At 46.6% G+C, this 17,616-nt stretch overlaps 2 protein-coding genes across 2 annotated transcripts; one reads left to right on the top strand and one right to left on the bottom strand.

Moving 5' to 3' along the window:
- Positions 1–2,343: 2,343 nt before the first annotated feature.
- LOC123100639 (flocculation protein FLO11-like) lies at positions 2,344–4,287 on the bottom strand. The gene has a single exon (XM_044522533.1). It carries the CDS (start codon positions 4,268–4,270, stop codon positions 2,837–2,839), a length of 1,434 nt encoding a protein of 477 aa, XP_044378468.1. The 5' UTR covers positions 4,271–4,287; the 3' UTR covers positions 2,344–2,836.
- A 6,577-nt stretch (positions 4,288–10,864) lies between these two features.
- LOC123100638 (LOB domain-containing protein 41-like) lies at positions 10,865–12,035 on the top strand. The gene has a single exon (XM_044522532.1). The coding sequence runs from the start codon at positions 11,002–11,004 to the stop codon at positions 11,827–11,829; it is 828 nt and encodes a 275-aa protein (XP_044378467.1). The 5' UTR covers positions 10,865–11,001; the 3' UTR covers positions 11,830–12,035.
- Positions 12,036–17,616: the final 5,581 nt, after the last annotated feature.

The following is a 17,616-nucleotide window of genomic DNA, read 5'->3' as shown; positions in this document are numbered from 1 at the left end:
CTCTGTTTTGTTTAATTTCCTGTGTTATTAAATCTTGCGAAAAGAGGCCCTAAATGCACATAACGTGTACAGGTTAGAACTACATGTACGTCTTAAGAGATAATTAAATTAAAACTCTATGTTACTAGGATTCTTGCAATCCAAGTTTAGTCATACATACACGGCCAATGAGACTCGATACAATCAACACATGAATTTCCAGGGTATACTATCTCAATACATCATATAATTGGAACTTATCTCGGTTTGTCAAGATTTGTCTACAGATCCAAACTGACCAGGTTTGTCAAGTTCCTAAGTTTCAAAGTTATTGTCCTCGCATGTCGCCAAGTTATCAATGAGATTATTCGCATTGATCCACTAACGTTAGTTGCAGAGACTTGCTCAGATACACAATGTGACACTGGTTCATCTTCTGTTAACGTTTTCATGTGTGGGCACATGTGCACCTGCGCAAAGTGCGCCTGCGAGGTGCTCCACGTGCACCCGAGTCCCCCTTCCCTCTCGCGTCGCCCCCGCGAGGCGACCGAGAGGGCGACCAGATCCGTCGCTCGCGTCTCCCCCTTCCTCCCCTCCCCTGCTTCGCCGCCGGCGCCGGCGGGGCACCGCGGGCGTGCTCCCCTGAGCCGGAGCGTGGCGCGGCGGTGGGCGCGACGGCGCAGCGATGGGCGGGCGTGGCAGCCGCGCGCGGTGGCGGCGGCGCCGCGCTAGCTCCTGCTGCGTGGCGGACACCTTCGGTGGCAGGGCGTGCCTGGGCTGCGGCTGGATCTGGCCGCCGGACGACGAGGGCTGCGGTGGCGCGGGTTGGAGGCCGTCGCGGCTCGGTGGCGTTGGGCGGCGGATCTGTAGCCAGGCGGCGCGGGCTGCGGGCGGCGCGGGCGGCGGTTGGGGTCCGGCTTCGGGCTCCCAGCGGCGGCGGTTGGATCTTCCCGTCGCAAGCGTGCGGCGGGTCTGCTCGGGCGATGGTGGTTCCGGCAGCGGCGCGGTTCTTCGAGCGCCGCAGCTTCGGGTGGTGATGGTGTGTTGGCATGACCACTTGGTGGCGGGCTGGCGGCGGTGCCCTCTCGGTCCAGATCTGGGCCCCTTGGGGCCCCATCTGGGTCTGGGCGGGCCTGGCTCGGCCCTCGCCTGTGTTGGCTCTGATGGACGGAGATGCGGCTCGTGCAGGGGGTTGCGGAGACGGTGGCACGCCTACTGCAGCGCGGCGACGGGAGCTTCACGAGCTATTTCAAGCTCGGCCGGGCCTTCGTGTCTGGTGTGCTCCTCTTGCTGCGTCCGGTCGGTGACCGCCGATGGCGGTGGAGGTGGTTCCCTCCCGCGTCGCGGCTGACTCTGCCGCTCCTTGTTCCCGGCTGCTCCCTCTCATCCCGTCGGTCCCGCTTCGTTCCCCATGGAGAGACGGCGATGGCGGCTCCAAGACCGTGGTGGCGCATGTTGGATAGCCGGCGAGTTTGGTGGAGCGTGCCGGATCGGTTGGGGTGGTGGGTGTGTGGTGGACGGGAGAAATCCCGGTTGGCTTGGCCGGCACCGACGCAGCGACGCCCGCGGGCGCCGTCCTTCCTTCCTGAAGGGCGTCGGGTATCCCCCTTACCCACCCCCCTCACGCGTACCTGGGGAAACCATAGGATCTCTCCGGGCAGCAGCGTCATCATCGTCGCATTCCTTCTTGAAGGTCTTGCTTGGTATGCGTGGGTTCGAGGCGCTAGTAGTGTGGTGGATTTCTTCGGAGGGCGCAACGGTTGCGGATCATCATTGTTTTCGTTGATCCGACTCTGTTGTCATTCCTTTCTTTTGTATTTTCTCGTCTGTTTCTTTTGGGCGTGACTGTGCTGCTTCCGCCCCAGCACCTGTCGTTGGATGTATCGGTCAGTTGCTTTGGAATACAAAGCGGGGGGGGGGGGGGGGGGGGACCCTTTTTCGATGAGGTGCTCCACATGGCCAGCAAGTGCCCGCTGTGGCGCGCGCCCATCGTCGAGGTCGTCCGGGCTTACAGCATAATCAGACATGTCTTTAGATCGAACAGAAGGAAAACAAACAAACATAAGCTGTCTACTAGAGGGGAGGAGTGGTTAGTCCGACTGGACAGACAGGAGTTGTGTAATGATCGCTAGGGGTTTTGCTAGTTTCTGAAATTAGTGTTGAATTTCTCCATTATTTTTCTGTGCCCTCCATTACCATGTCGATGTGCCATCATAGAAACTTTTAATCCAACAGCATTGTAAATTTGTAATGCAATAAATTACCAATGAGATTATTCTCTAGAAACTTTAGTTCTGCCATGTATTTTGTCTCTTGGAATGTTAACGCAGTCTGAACCAACTGTAAACTTTTGGTTGAACGATGGGTTTGAAGCGTATGCCTCTTAGCAGGGACGCGTGCATGTTATTTATATATGCAACAAATTACATTCAGAGATTACAAGGGTTGAGATACAATAAAAGAATCAAATCGAATTCCAAACCCTTATCTCTATGGTTTGGTTTACATTGTAGCAAACTCTATATAACACCAATAACAAAAGAATTTTCTGTCACTGAACAAATGACAGAACATAAATGAAATATATCTACTATGTCTAAGCAAGCTCATTCCAAAGCAAAAAACAACCGTACAATATAATTGTTTACTGGCAAACTGTCACACTCATTGTCATTACCAACATTGTTGCATGTTGTCTTGGTCACTGAGTAGTTCAGCTCAAGTGATCATGGATCTTTGCATATCACCGTCATCGGCTCTGGTGCCCCTACTCTCCCGTTTGTTCCGCAATCACTATGACCACCGTCTCTTGGGGGTTGCAAGCACCACCACTGGTAGCAGCAGATGCTACTTAGTTTCATGGGTTGCGACTGCACGTGACAGTGCAACGACACACGGGGCATGAGTTGCGGTGGCGTAGCCACCGCTCGATGCAGCGGGAGTGGAACACATGGCCGCATACGTGAGCTGCCCTCATGTCGCCACCACCAACGCATAAGGGCTCAAGGCACACTGGACATTCGCCAACGGGTCCGGAGTTGGAGGTAGAGTTTGGGGTGGGGGTGTGGATGGGGGTGGGGTTGGAGGTGGGGATGGAGGTGCGGTTAGTGTTTGTGGTGGGGTTGGAGGTGGAGATGGAGGCGGGGTTGTAGGTGGAGTTGGGGTTGAAGCTGACAGTGCACCGGCACACAGGGCATGAGCCCCGTCGACGTACCCACCGCTCAATGCATCGTGAGTGGAACACGTGTCCACATGCGTGTGCCGCCCTGATGTCGCCACTACCAGCGTGCATGGGCTCAAGGCACACCGGACAGTAGCCGATGGTGTCGGAGGTAGGGGTGGAGGCGATGGTGGAAGTAGAGGTGGGGGTGGGGGTGGAGGTAGAGGTGGGGGTGAGGTTGACAGTGCACCGGCACACGGGGCATGAGCCTTGTTGGTTGAGCCACGGCTCAATGCAACACGAGTGAAACACATGACCGCAAGCGTGTGCCGCCCTGACATCGCCACAATCAAGGCGCAAGGGCTCGAGGCACACCGGACAGTCGCCGATGGAGGTGGAGGTGGAGGCGGGGTCAGGGATGGGGATGGAGGTGGGGATGCCAGTGTACTGACACACGGGGCAGGAGCCCCGGTTGTGGAGCCATGGCTCAATGCAAGACGCGTGAAACACATGGGCGCACTCATGCGCCGCCATGATGTTGGTACGCCCGTGTAATGGCTCGAGGCACACCGGGCAGTTACCTAGGCCAGAGTTGGAGGTGTCTCCCCGTGCAGGGCGGGCCGGCGCTGCTCGAAGAGGCGGTGGTACGTCATCGCAGGTGGCCGTTGTCGCTACTGGAGGCGGCGGTGGCACGTCAAAGCCGGGGGCCGTGGTCGCTACTGGAGGAGGCGGTGGCTCGTCAACGCGGTCGGTCGTTGTCACTGATGCCGGAGGAGGCTGCGTCGCTGCCGGAGGAGGCGGCGGCACTGGCTCGTCGGCTGACCATTCGGAGAGGCGGTTGAAGTTGTCGCGCACGCGGCCGAGGAACCTGCGGCGGGCGTCGAAGATGGCGCGGCGACGAGCGAGGAAGGAGTAGACGCAGAAGGCGACGATGCAGAGCGCAAAGGAGACGAACACGGCGGCACATACCGGCCCCGAGAAGAGGTTGATGCCCGGCCGGCGCCCTGCCCCGGCGCCAGAGGACGTGACGCCTACACCATCAATCGCCGGCGGCGTCGGCCTGTCGGCGCCGCCGCCGTCCATGTGGACGGTCGACCTGCCGATGCGCCGGGGCGGCGCCGCCGCGGCCATGTGCGATCGATCCGTGTGGATTCTTTCGCACAGGCTGAGATGCAAATGGAAGAGTATATGTAGGCGGCCGGAGATGGAAGAGCCGTGCTAAGCTAAAGGCACTGCACGGAAGAACTCGTCTCACAAGTCACCGCCGCGTGGCCACCGTGGGATTCTAGCTGGCTCCCATTGCACTGACGTCGTAGCTACTTTTTCTAGCAAGCACTTCTGTTTAAGAATGCACGAGACATTTTTACTTTGCGCGTCTTGCTCCAAATATTTGTAGGTCAAATGATATGCCAAATCTATTTTTCATGGAAGAACCAATGGCGCGACTTAGTTGCACCTAATGAATTCAAATAATCTTTTGTTAGCTTGTCGTAGACAGAGATGTATAGGGACGTCATGTGTTATAAAATGGAGATTGTATGTGAGTCTTGTACCTTTGACTTCAAGAAGAAAAGGCAAGGAGAAAGAGCTTTTGCGTGTGCTGGTTGCTTTATGGCGTAGGATTCCATCATTATTCCATGGGATAAATCAGTTTAGTGCTTAGCTTTCGGAAATGTATATACGGCCCTCGTCATTCTACAGACATTTTTTTAGGCTTCTTGGCGCCCAAGTTTTGCAATGTATATACGGCCCCATTAGAATCGGTGCAATCAAATACATCAATATCAACCGCATCAGTCACAAATATATCAAGGGCATGTTTGGTTTGTAGCCTAAAATTGCCTAGTCATACCACAACATTTTAGGCATGTGTTTGGGTCACTGCCACGTTTTTCCATCTACATGATCCATATGGCATAAGCACATTTTTATTGGCAAATCTTGCCACACTTTTTTTTTGCGGGGGAGATCTTGCCACACTTGTGGTGGCTATTTTGTTTGTCATCCTTTTTGTGGCAGCCAAAATTTGCCTAAGGTTAGCTGTGGCAACCTTAGTCATAAATCAAACATGCCCCAATATTTTCCCCTTACAAAAATTAGCAATAATTTGTGCGTGCAACTGGTTAGGAATCGCCTTATTTGGTAGTGTAATAACAAAATTGTCTCTTTGGGGCATGTCTAGCATAGTAAAACGGCCTTCTTTTGGGCTTATTAATCCAGGAAGAAGCAACAGACACCAATCGAGTAGTTATTAGTATTGATAGTAGACCATCAGTACTATTCAGTGATCACCTTATCATTGATAAAGATAAAGAATACTCCTAGAGACGATAATTAAAACAAAACTAGAAAGCGCCCCGCTTGAAAGAAAGAACTTGCATGGTCGTGTATGACTTGGCATTTGGGTCGATGGAGGTGACTAGTAGCACAAGGCTTTATGTAGACAGTCGCCGGCAGACGGTACGGTCGTGCGTGTAAAGCAGGACATGCCCGGTCGGATCGGAGATGCTCCTACTAGAAAGAAAGAAAGCAAGCAAAAGCTTCTACAGTATTTGCGTGTGCACCAGTGCTATGTGAAGTGGACTTCCAACAACAGCGCCCATTCCTCCCATTTTCTTTTTTAACACAGCAGCGTCCATTCAACAATAGTATACATCACTGATACCACTTTGCATTGCATCCATAATTCGATCAGTCACACCCAAGAAAAAAGAAGACCCGAAAACTGTACTTACACATCCAAAAACATCTGAAAAAAGTACTCGCCCACACACATTTATGATAATATTTGTTCATACATTACTTATACACAAAAACACATATATTAAAATTGGCTTATTGTTTTTCGCTTTTGGGCCGGAAATTTGTCCTCTTGTGCAGCTTACAAACTACCACATCATTTGATGAACATTTACACATATGTAGCAAACACTATAAGTTTTCACATAAAAAAGTTTGAACTTTTAAAAAAAAAATAGAAAATGTTCTTAAAAAAAATACATGGCTCTGAGGTGTTTGGGAACCAAAATTTCGCACTCACATGCCCCGCCCTTTTAATAAGGATAAGCTAACAAAAAATGAAGAAATTTTGAATCAGCTTGGTATAATATTAAAAAAAGGTGTAAATAGATAAGAAATTATGTGGTATAATATTTATCTACGATTAGGTATATAGTTATTAATTTGGACTAAAGATAACCCCAATATGAATATACAAGGCGTTTTAGGGACAACTCGAATACCAAGCTCATTAATTGTCAACTAGCAATAATCACGATCTCCCTTAACGCGCTCAAACCCACTCGTGCGTCTCTTATTGCATGCATAGAGGTTCCCGCGCATATATCGTATTAACTGCACTCGTGAACTGTTAGTGAGACTTCAAACATTTATCAGAGACGATGAGATGCACGCCACCTTGCATAATGGAAATACCAGAAGGAGGGAGTGATTCTTCTTCTACAAATTTAAATCAGCTAGCAAATAATAATTACAATTAAAATTTTGTGTATAAATATAGAAGATTATAAGTGAGGTATAATATTTATCTACCATTTGATGTACAGTTATAAAATTGGACTAAAGATGACTCCGACAAGAAGGGTATACAAAAGCATTTTACGAACAACTCGTGTACCAAGCTCATTAATCACCAACTAGCGACAAAGACGATCTCCCTTAATATGCTGAAAACCTGAAACTCACTCATTTGTCTCTTATTGCAGTCACATAAGTTCCCACACATATATCATATTAATTTCTCTCATGAACCGTTAGTGAGGCTTGAAACATTTATCTGAGAAGATAAGATGCACGTCGCCTTGTAGAATGGAAATACCGAGATGGGGGAGAGGTATTCTCATGTGTACAAAATTAATTAGCAAGCCAATAATAATTACAATCAAAGCACTATATAAAAATGTAGAAGATAATAAGTGAGGTATAATATTTATCTACTGTGAGATGTACAGTTATAAAATTGGACTAAAGATAACTCAGACAGAAACAAGCTATATAATGCGTTTTATGGACAACTAGTATACCAAGCTCATTAATCATCAAGTAGCGACAATCATGATATCCCTTAAAGCGCTCAATCCCAATTGTGTGTCTCTCCCTTGACGCATACATGTTCCCACATATGTATCATATAACCGCGGTTGCGCACTATGGGTGAAACCTTTGTCACGGGCGATAAGATACACACGCCTTGCATAACGGAAATACCGGAAGGAGGGAATGATTCTCATGTGTACAAATATGAATCAGCCAGTAGATGAAAAATACAATTACAACACTATGTACAAATATAGAAACCGACTAAGTGAGGTACAATACTTCGGTCATAAAAGCGACTTATAATATTTATCTGTGATTATATGTATTGTCTTCAAATTGGACTAAAGATGTATAGTCTTTAATATTTATATATTTTTTTAGTGTTGCTTTATGTTTACCTCTTTCTTGTTTTTATTTTTTGAAAATTATCATTTTATTAAAAATCTAGAAAAAATACAAATATTTATTTTAAATTTCATGAACCTAGTTACATTTGATGGACCATATAACATGTTTTAAACCCATTAAGACATTTTGTAGTCCGTGTATATTTTAAAATTTTGCAAGACTTGCAAAAACGTAAATATTTATTAAAATTTATGAAAAAAAATCATGTGCCTTTTGCTTAAATCGGTGCACATTTTAATACAATGCAATTATTTTTAGAAACCATAAACTGTCTTTTTAACCCGCCAAAAAATATACTACATTTTTTTAGGACAACTAGAAATTGTGATGAAAGCTAAAATTTGGGATCAAAATTAGTTGGACCATGCTCACTTAGCTTTTATCTAGCGTTTGGCCCATTAGTCTCTTTACCCCTAGTAGTAATAATGTCAGTACCCCATGGCCCATGATTGAAGGGGCTCTGCAACTGCTCCTATTGCATGCGATAGGGAACAACTAGTTGGAGGGTGTAATCAGACGGGGCATTTACCTCATGTCGCACGCTGGGCGCTTTATTTTCTTTTCTGGTTTTACTTTTTTATTTCATGGTATTTTTTTAATTTTTTAGTTAATTTTTCTAGGTTTTCTTAGGTTTTTCTCTTTCTCGGTTTTTTGGGGGATTTTGTCTGTCTTGAGCAGGGAGCACATGTGTGTTTTCATATGAAGCATAGTAGTGCTTCACCTGGCGGGAAGCACATGTATGATTTTGTGTGCTTCTCCTTATAAAGGCTTCCGTGTAAAGCGCAGTAGTGCTTCACCCTACGGGGAACACAAGTGTGCCTCATCGGGAAGCACATTTTGTTTGAATTGGGGGCACTATTTAGATAACATTGGAAGCACAAGTTACTACTAGCTGAAAGCACAGATGTACCAAAAAAATTCATTGAAACCTACCAACATAGGAATTAGTTTCGAATATCTTGACGCAATAAACGCAAGGTGAAAATGGTTTGTGATTTGGATGCACTGTCCAAGAGATAAATCATTTTGATAAAATGACTACAAAAATTGAACAAACAGTCAACCTTCCATTCTCACGTGCAGGGTGAGAAAACCCCACCAAAGCTCTTGGTTGTGACAAGTGGCACGCATGTGGTGCGCCACTTGTCACTACGAGAGGAGAAGGGATAACCTTTGCATGGGAAACCCCTTAAATAGTGATTTTGAAGCACATACGAATCTGATGGGGTAAGGTCGAAAAGTAGCATCTCACATATTGCGAGAAAGAAGAAGTGCTCGCCTCTAGGTGATTCAATGTGGGAAGTAGAGAGCATAAGAGGTGCACCAAGTGTTAGCTGTTCTGGGAAACTTGTGTGTAGTTTAAAGGTTTCGTCCAATTTTTTTCTTCTTCTATGTTCTTATTCATTTTTTTTCTCATTTTAAACTTTTTAAATACACGGTGACACTTTAGCGTTAGCGGTTCTGGGAAACTTGTGTGTAGTTTAAAGGTTTCGTCATTTTTTTCTTCTTCTATGTTCTTATTCAAAATTTTCTCTTTTTAAAATTTTTAAATGCATGTTGACACTTTACAAATACACTTTAAAAAAAAATAAGATACACATCAAAAACATTCAAGTGCATATTCAGCATTATAGAATACATGTTGAGCATTTTTATAATGCATGTTCAACATTTTTTAAATACACGTCACACGTTAAACATTTTTCAAATACATGTTGAACATCTTTCTAATACACAGTGAACACGCTATTCAAACATATTAAACATTTTTAAATTCATAGTCAATATTTTTAAAGCATATTGATTTTTTTAAATATAGAGTGAACATTTGTAAAAATAAAATCCCTCTGTTCCTAAATTTACACTCTTAAATATGCTTATATACATCCGTATGTACTTCATATTGAATTTTCTAAAAGGGCTTATTAGAAACGGAGGGAGTACTTAGCATTTTTTTACAAAGACGGTGATAATTTTTTAAGTACACGGCGAATATTTTTTAATACACAATGATCATATTGTAAACACATGACGAACTAAAAAAAATATTAAACATCTTTTAAAAAGATGGTGATCATTTTTAAGTATAAGATGCATGACCAACATTTTTTTAATACATGATGAACATTTTTTAATATACAATGAAGAATTTTCAAGTACACGATGAACATGCTTGTATAAAGATGTGAACAGTTATTTAAAATACACAATAAAAAATCACCCAATGATCCTTTGCCAAACACATGATCACATGACGAACTTTTTATAAAACATTTTTAGAAATTATAGGAACAGACTTTTAAAATGTTTCAAATATATTAATTAGAGCATTTTCAAAAAGAAAAGAAAAAACAAAAGAGGAGGAAGATGACAAAACAATACATAACGACAGATGCTCGTTCTCAGTCCAAGGTTGATAAAACTAGTACTAAGGTGTAGTGGGCCGGGCCTTGGGGATAGTTGTAGGCAAGTGGCTACTCCAACAAGTAGCACATAATATGCAGTGTGACAGTTGCTCAAAAAAACATATAGTGTGACACTTGTCACAATCTGAGAGTTGGGAGTAATATTGCAAAGAGTACTCCTTAATTAGTGATTTCGGGGTCGTCCTATTTGACGTGTTTAGCGTCAAATGGCCGTTGTTCCGCACAAACCCGCTCCGATTGGGCCAGCCCATTGGCGACTCAACTGGCACTACAGCGACTTCACCGGGGTACTGCAGCGACTTTACCGAATATTGTGCCTAAAATATTTTAGCAACTTGACTGGATACTGTAGCGAGCACATCTTTTCAGTTGGTTTTTTATTTGGTTTAAAAAAAGTGAAATGTCTTTAAAAAATTGAGAACAGTTAAGGTAAAACTTGAAAAATAGTTAACATTTTTTTCAGAAACACTAACATTTTTAAAGTGTTTGCGAACATTTTTCCGAAACACAGACATTTTATGAAACATGATATTTTTCAAAAGCACAAACAGTATTCCAAAAAAGAAAAGACAGACAACCTGCCTGCACCATATCCCTCCGGTCGGGTGGGCCGGCCGGGATGTCGCGTACCACGGAGCACTCCAAGAAAACCGCGGCGGCACGCCGCACAGAAACTCCACCGAAAGCGAAAGCTCCCTCCCGCCGATTGTTTGCACGCTAAAATCCATTTTCTTGTTTCCCTTTTGGAACCCACGGTGAGTGATCGCTCTATCCATCTCCCTCCCTCCCTCCCTCCCTCCCATTGTTTTGGCAGCGGCGCCCAACCCGCCCTCCCAAAACCATGGGCCAACCAACCTACAAAACCCTCCTGCCCTTCCCCCCATCTCCTCTCCACCGTCCCACACCACCATCACCGCCACCAGCTCACCGGAGCAACAAGATAAACCTATAGAACCACCTCGACCGACGATGCGGGCGAGCTGCAACGGCTGCCGGGTGCTGCGCAAGGGCTGCGCCGACGACTGCACCATCCGCCCCTGCCTGGCCTGGATCCGGAGCCCCGACGCGCAGGCCAACGCCACCGTCTTCCTCGCCAAGTTCTACGGCCGCGCGGGGCTCATCAACCTCCTCGCCGCCGCCCCGGACGACGCCCACCGCCCGGCGCTCTTCCGCTCGCTGCTCTACGAGGCGTGCGGCCGGGCGGCCAACCCCGTCTACGGCGCCTCCGGGCTCTTCTCCACGGGCAACTGGGAGGCCTGCCAGGCCGCCGTCCAGGCCGTGCTCGAGGGCCGCCGCATCCCCCAGGTCGGCGCCGACCAGGCCGCCCCGCACCCCGGCCTCGTCGCGGCCTACGGCGTCCGCTATATCCCCAAGGACGGCATCGACCGTGCGTCCGCCGCGCTCCGTGTCTCGCCCGCTGGCCGCGCCAGCTTCAAGCGCGCGGCCTCCTCCTGTTCGGCGGCCAGGTCCAAGCGCGACGGTGGCCACGAGGGGGAGTCCGACGGCAGCCACGACCACGTTGTTGAAGACGACGGCAAGGCGCTGGCAGACAAGCACAAGAGGAGGGAGTCGTCGTCGTCGGAGGCCGAGGCGGGCTCGCACGTGAGCCAGGCAGAGCAGAGCGCGAGCGCCACTGTGCCGCAGGAGGCACAGGAGGACGGCGAAATTGGGCTGGAGCTCACCCTCGGCTTCGGGCCGGCCACGCGCGTGATGAGGTCGCCGCCGGCGCGCTTCGAGGCCCGCACCTTGAGCACCGAGTCCGGCCACATCGGCCTGCTGCTTGGGCTGCCGGTGTGAGACAAGAGACGCGGCGACAGTGCCGTCCTTCGTACTGCTGGCAGGTAGAGAGAGACAAAAATGGCAGTTTTTTTGGGATCATCGTTCGTGTCATACTCGCACCTTTGGGATACAGATATCTCTTACTAGAAGAGAAGAATATTGTGTACTCCTAAAACCTGTAAAAATTAAATTAAATCAAATCAAGAAACCTTTTTGTCTCTGCTGAGGGATTTGTTCAAGGGGATACATCAATTAATTAATTTTCAAAAATAAATGACCATATCTGTCTTGTTTTGGTATTTTGAAGACTATGTGTGAGAGGGTAGTGAATACAATAGCGTGTACCCCTTAGAGGTACATGTACTTTGGGAGGTGGATCGAAATTTCATGAACCTTGACACAGCGGCACCGACTGCACCTGCACATGCCGCATGATTCAACCAAATCCGAGGGAACATAACCTTCACGCATCCTCCATCGGCACTCGACGCGCCACCCAATCCGAGGCAAGCGGGATAGGGCCTTATTCCAACTCTAGGATGTGAGCGCCTCGTCGCCCCAAGCAGACACGAAACGTAAAAACAAATGTATTCCTGCCGAAAAAACCTGGAAAAAAGAAGGCCTGGGAGCCCTCCCGCTGGCGGGGCATCATGATTCGCCGCACCTCTAAGATATGAGAGGGATATTTTCCTATAGGGGGGAAGTCATCCACTAAGTTGCAGCAAAAGTTGTTTTTTTTAGCAATTCACCAAGCTTTATTAATGAGAAGAGGTGGTCATAGAGATACATAAAGGGTCATGAGGAACACCAAGCTATAGATCGCGACCCTGCAGTGGAGAGAGAACTTGGCAAGGTTATGGGCTTCATAATTCAGCTCGCACCATTTGAAACTAAAATCACAACTGATAAAGTTGTGCGGCAAAAGTTGGTTGTATTTGGAAATTTGGAAATGAGTGAAATATGTTAGGTAGGTCCAACTGAAATGAACCTGGGCCGGAAGTTGGGCCTATGCCGACTCACACAGCCGACCTCAGATCGAGGTATCCCCGTCCCCGTCTAGTGCATGTTGCTACATCTTTCTGACACTGAGAGGATGTAAAACCTTGCCAAGGTTCCTTCTATTACCGACCACTAGTTGCAACGCTTGCTACCAAGTCACTGTCGCCCCCCATATTTGTCTTCCGTTCCTTGAATTTGCAGGTAGGTACGTCCTCCCCAGCCCCCCTCCACTCCTCTGTCCACTGCCACCAATCTCCATATCATTTGATGCGAGAAATTTCCAATATATTAAGGTCTACCAAAGGAACAACGACTCAAGTAAGCATGAAATTTTCAACCCATCTCGGAATTTTCAACGACACAATGGTGCTAACTACATGAGCGCACGATGCATGACGGAACATAACCTTCACGCGCCTTTCACTGCCATTGATCGCACCACTGGAATGGTGATATAGAAGAAATTACCCTATTCCAACTCTAGGATGTGGATGCCTCACTACCACACAAAACCTAAAAAAGAAACGAGGCCCTCTTGCTGGTGGTGGACCGGGATCCGCAGCACTTCCAAGGCTCATAGGAACATCGAAAGTGAGGCGGGCCGTGAGCGACAACGGCGAGAAGCGAGGGCGGCTGGATTTGAGGAGACATGATTTTTTTACAAGATGGGTGAGATTCATATAGGGAAAAATCATCCACTCAAGTTGCAGCAAAAAGTATTTTTTTAGGGGTAGCAAAAGTTGACTTTTTTTAGAAAGAAAAAGTTGGCTATGGTTGGAAAATTGAGAATGAGATCAATGTGTTGGGTCCACCCAATTGAAATGAGCCGGAAAGACATGGGAGGAGGACACAAACCTCATAAGTCCTACGATGGAGTTGTATCTCGTTGAGTTTCATCAGACAGAGATGGAACAGAAGAACAAAAACACGATACAATGACATCCCCTTTCTAGGACGTCGCTTTGCACCAGAACGTATGCCCGACGGTTGACACCAACCTACAACTCATTGGAACACCCCCCCCCCCCCGAGGAAGGCCATCAACATGGAGAAAGGGAGGAACTATTATTCCCATCACCGCCATTGGCCCAACTTCACAGACACGCAAATGCTCAAGAACCCTGGACCAGACACACAAATGTAGGGTTCCCTTGCCATCCTGTTGACGCATGACCGGTGGAGGGTATATAGAAACCCGCGACAACATTGGTGGGTTCAGGAGAAATGTTGGACTCCTCCTGGTCAACTTGTATCTTCTGAAACCATAAATACGATTAATTTTTATTTTATCAGAGGAACCATTACTGCTCACGCGATATTTCAATTTTGATTGAATTCCATGTGAGGACTTCGGAAGGCAAGGGCACCAAAGCTGGGACAAAGACGAGTTTGGTTGCACGTTGCAGAAATTGTGGCAACTTAAGATATACAATGGAAACCATATGTAATTGATTGCACCTGTGAGCTATAGATGAGACCAAAGTCATTTATCAGAGGTGATGATATGCCCGTTGCATTGCGTAACTGAAATAATGAACGCAGGAATGTTTCTCACGTGTACAAATATGAATCGGCAATATTAAAAAATTATATGTAAATATAGAAGAGACTGTGGGGTATAATATTTACGTACGATTAGGTGTATGATTATTAATTTGAACTAAAGATAATCCCAACATGAAGATACAAAGCGTTTGAGGGACAACTCGTATACCAAGCCCATTTATTGTCAACTAGCAGTAGTCAAATCTCCCTTAATGGGTTCAAACCCACTCGTGTGTCTATTGTTGCATGCATATAGGCTCCCACACATATATCATATTGACTGCACTCGTGAACCGTTGGTGAGACTTGAAACATTCATCAGCGGGCGATGAAATGCACGCCGCCTTGCATAGCGGAAATACTGGAAGGCGGGGGTGATTCTTGCGTGCACAAATTTAAATCAGCAAGCAAATAATAACTACAATTAAAGCATTAGGTATAAATATAGAAGATAATAAGTGAGGTATAATATTTATCTATCACTGGTTGTGTAGTTATAGAATTGGGCTGAAGATGACTCTAACAAGAAGGATATACAAAGTGTTTTACAAACAACTTGTTGTAGGGTGAAACCCTAAGATGGATTTTTCACACTTGGAGGGGGGAAAGGAGATGAACACCAATAACACAAAGAGGAAATCACTCCAACAATACCCAATTACACATCCACTAGAGTAGCAACACAAGATCCACAAGTTCACAAACACAATCAAAGAAAAGATACAATGGTAGAGTTCTTCCCACTCCTAGGAGATGAGGTCTTGATGATGGTAGTCTTCTCCAAGATGGATGTCTTGAAATCCACAAGTGGATCCTCTCCTAAGAGGCCTTAATCTCCAATGGAGGTGGTAGAAGGAGAAAAGCTCACAAATATCTCATCTAATACTTTGCTAACCCTAAACATAACCCTAGGTACAAATTATATAGGCTTGGGGAGGTAGGAGACGAAGTCGATGCATAGTGGAGGCCCAACAGCAATCTCAGCCGCTCATCCTGTAGGGTCCGTCCGCACGGGGTAAGTTGGTCCCGTGCGCATGGGGTGCTACATCCGTAGCTCCCTGTGTAGTCCGTGGGCACGGGGTCTGGGGGGCCGTGTGCACGGGGTCGCCCGGGACCTTCTGTCCAGATTCTTGGGGACTCCTTCTTCATCCTTGGCGACTTGGGGCGCTTCTCCTTGGACTTGGTGATGCTCCTTAGCTGCTTGGTGGTGTTCCTCTTCATACCTATTGAGGCATAGAGTATCTTGGTGAGGTAGCAACCAAGTTCCGTTTGTGTCCATATGCATATCAAGTAGGAAGGAGTTCACCTCGGTTTCCATTGCACGTGCTCTAGCTCTCATCATGGGTCCACGTGGTGCTCGATGTGTTGGTGTAGAGTCCATGGGGATGATGGAAGGATGCTCCACATCATCTCCCCCCTTGGGAGAGATCCGTCCATGAATCGTGATCTTCATCACCATGGTACTTGGCCAAGTCTTTGACGTTGAAGATGTCGCTTACGTTGTACTTGTCGCGTGGGATGTCAATCTTGTAAGCGTTGTCTTTGTAGCGTGCTAGCACCTTGAAGGGTCCGTCGGCTCATGGTAGTAGCTTTGACTTGCGCTCGTTCGGGAAGCGGTCCTTGCGAAGATGAAGCCATACAAGATCGCCCGGTTGGAACACCATTGGTGTCTTGTTGATGTTGAGCTTGGTGGCGATGCGGTGTACTTGTCGCTCGATTGTTGCCCTTGTATGTTCATTCATCTTCTTGAGAAAACTTGCCCTTGCACTTGCATCCATGTTTGCGCGTTCTTGGAGCGGAAGAGGTAGGATGTCCAATGGGGACAATGGGTTGAAGCCGTAGACAACCTCGAAGGGGGACTTTCCGGTAGTAGTGTGTCGAGCGCGATTGTAGGCTTACTCGGCGATGGGTAAGCACTCCTCCCACTCCTTGATGTTCTTCTTGATCAACACGCATAGGTGAGTACATAGCGTCCGGTTAGTGACTTCCGTTTGGCCATCGGTTTGAGGATGATAGGCGGTTGAGAATAGAAGCTTGATGCCGAGCTTGGCGCAAATGGTCTTCCAAAAGTAGCTTAAGAACTTGACGTCCCGGTCCGAAACAATGGTCCTCGGCACTCCATGCAACCTCAAGATTTCCCTACAAAAAATATTAGCAACATGTGAAGCATCATCTATCTTGTTGCATGGTATGAAATGTGCCATTTTTGAGAATCGGTCCACAACAACACAGACGGAATCCTTTTCATTTTGAGTTCTAGGCAAACCAAGCACGAAATCCATACTAATATCCTCCCATGGTTCATATGGAATTGGAAGTGGCATATGTAAACCATGAGATTGGGCTTTGGACTTAGCTTTGCGGCAAGTAGAGCATTTGTTGGTGAAGCGTGCCACGTCGCGGAACATCTTTGGCCAAAAGTACTTGAAGGAGAGTGTGGCGAAGGTCTTGTCGTGTCCAAAATGTCCCATGAGTCCACCTCCATGAGCCTCTTGCAAAAGTAACTAACGAAGAGAAGACTCGGGTATACAAAGTTTGTTACACATAAGGTAGCCATCTTTGAGATAAAAGTTCTCCCAACAAGTGTGAGTAAGACATTTGGCATAAGGAAGTTCAAAATAAGGATCATTTGCATAAAGATCTTTAATATGCTTAAAGCCAATCACATTTAACTCAAGTGTAGTAACAAGCATGCATATGCGGGAAACGGCATCCGCCACAACATTTTCTTTGCCTTTAATGTACTTGATCACATAAGGAAAAGACTCAATAGATTCACCCCATTTAGCATGCTGTTTATTCAACTTAGTTTGACCTTTAAGGTACTTTAGAATCTCATGATCGGTATGTATGAAAAATTCATGTGGGTGAAGATAATGTTCCCAAACATGCAATACTCGCACTAAAGCATACAATTCTTTGTCATATATGGGCTAGTTAAGTTGAGCACCGGAAAGTTTTTCACTAAAATATGCAATGGGTCGCTTTTCTTGCATCAAGACTCCACCAATTCCATGACCGCTAGCATCACAATGAACCTCAAAAGTTTTGGTGAAATCGGGTAATGCAAGAATTGGGGCATGTGTAAGCAAAGATTTGAGCTCATCAAATGCGGTAGATTGAGATGGTCCCCAAACAAAAGGTGCATTTTTCTTACTCAAAGCATGCAACGGTGTGGCAATAGTGCTAAAGTCTTTCACAAAGCGACGATAAAAACCCGCTAGGCCATGGAAACTACGCACTTGTTGCAAATTCGTGGGT

The sequence above is a fragment of the Triticum aestivum genome, chromosome 4D (genome assembly GCF_018294505.1).
Source record: "Triticum aestivum cultivar Chinese Spring chromosome 4D, IWGSC CS RefSeq v2.1, whole genome shotgun sequence".
Taxonomy (NCBI): Eukaryota; Viridiplantae; Streptophyta; class Magnoliopsida; order Poales; family Poaceae; genus Triticum; species Triticum aestivum.
Note: the sequence above shows the minus strand (reverse complement) of the source record. Positions and strands in the feature narration are given on the sequence as shown.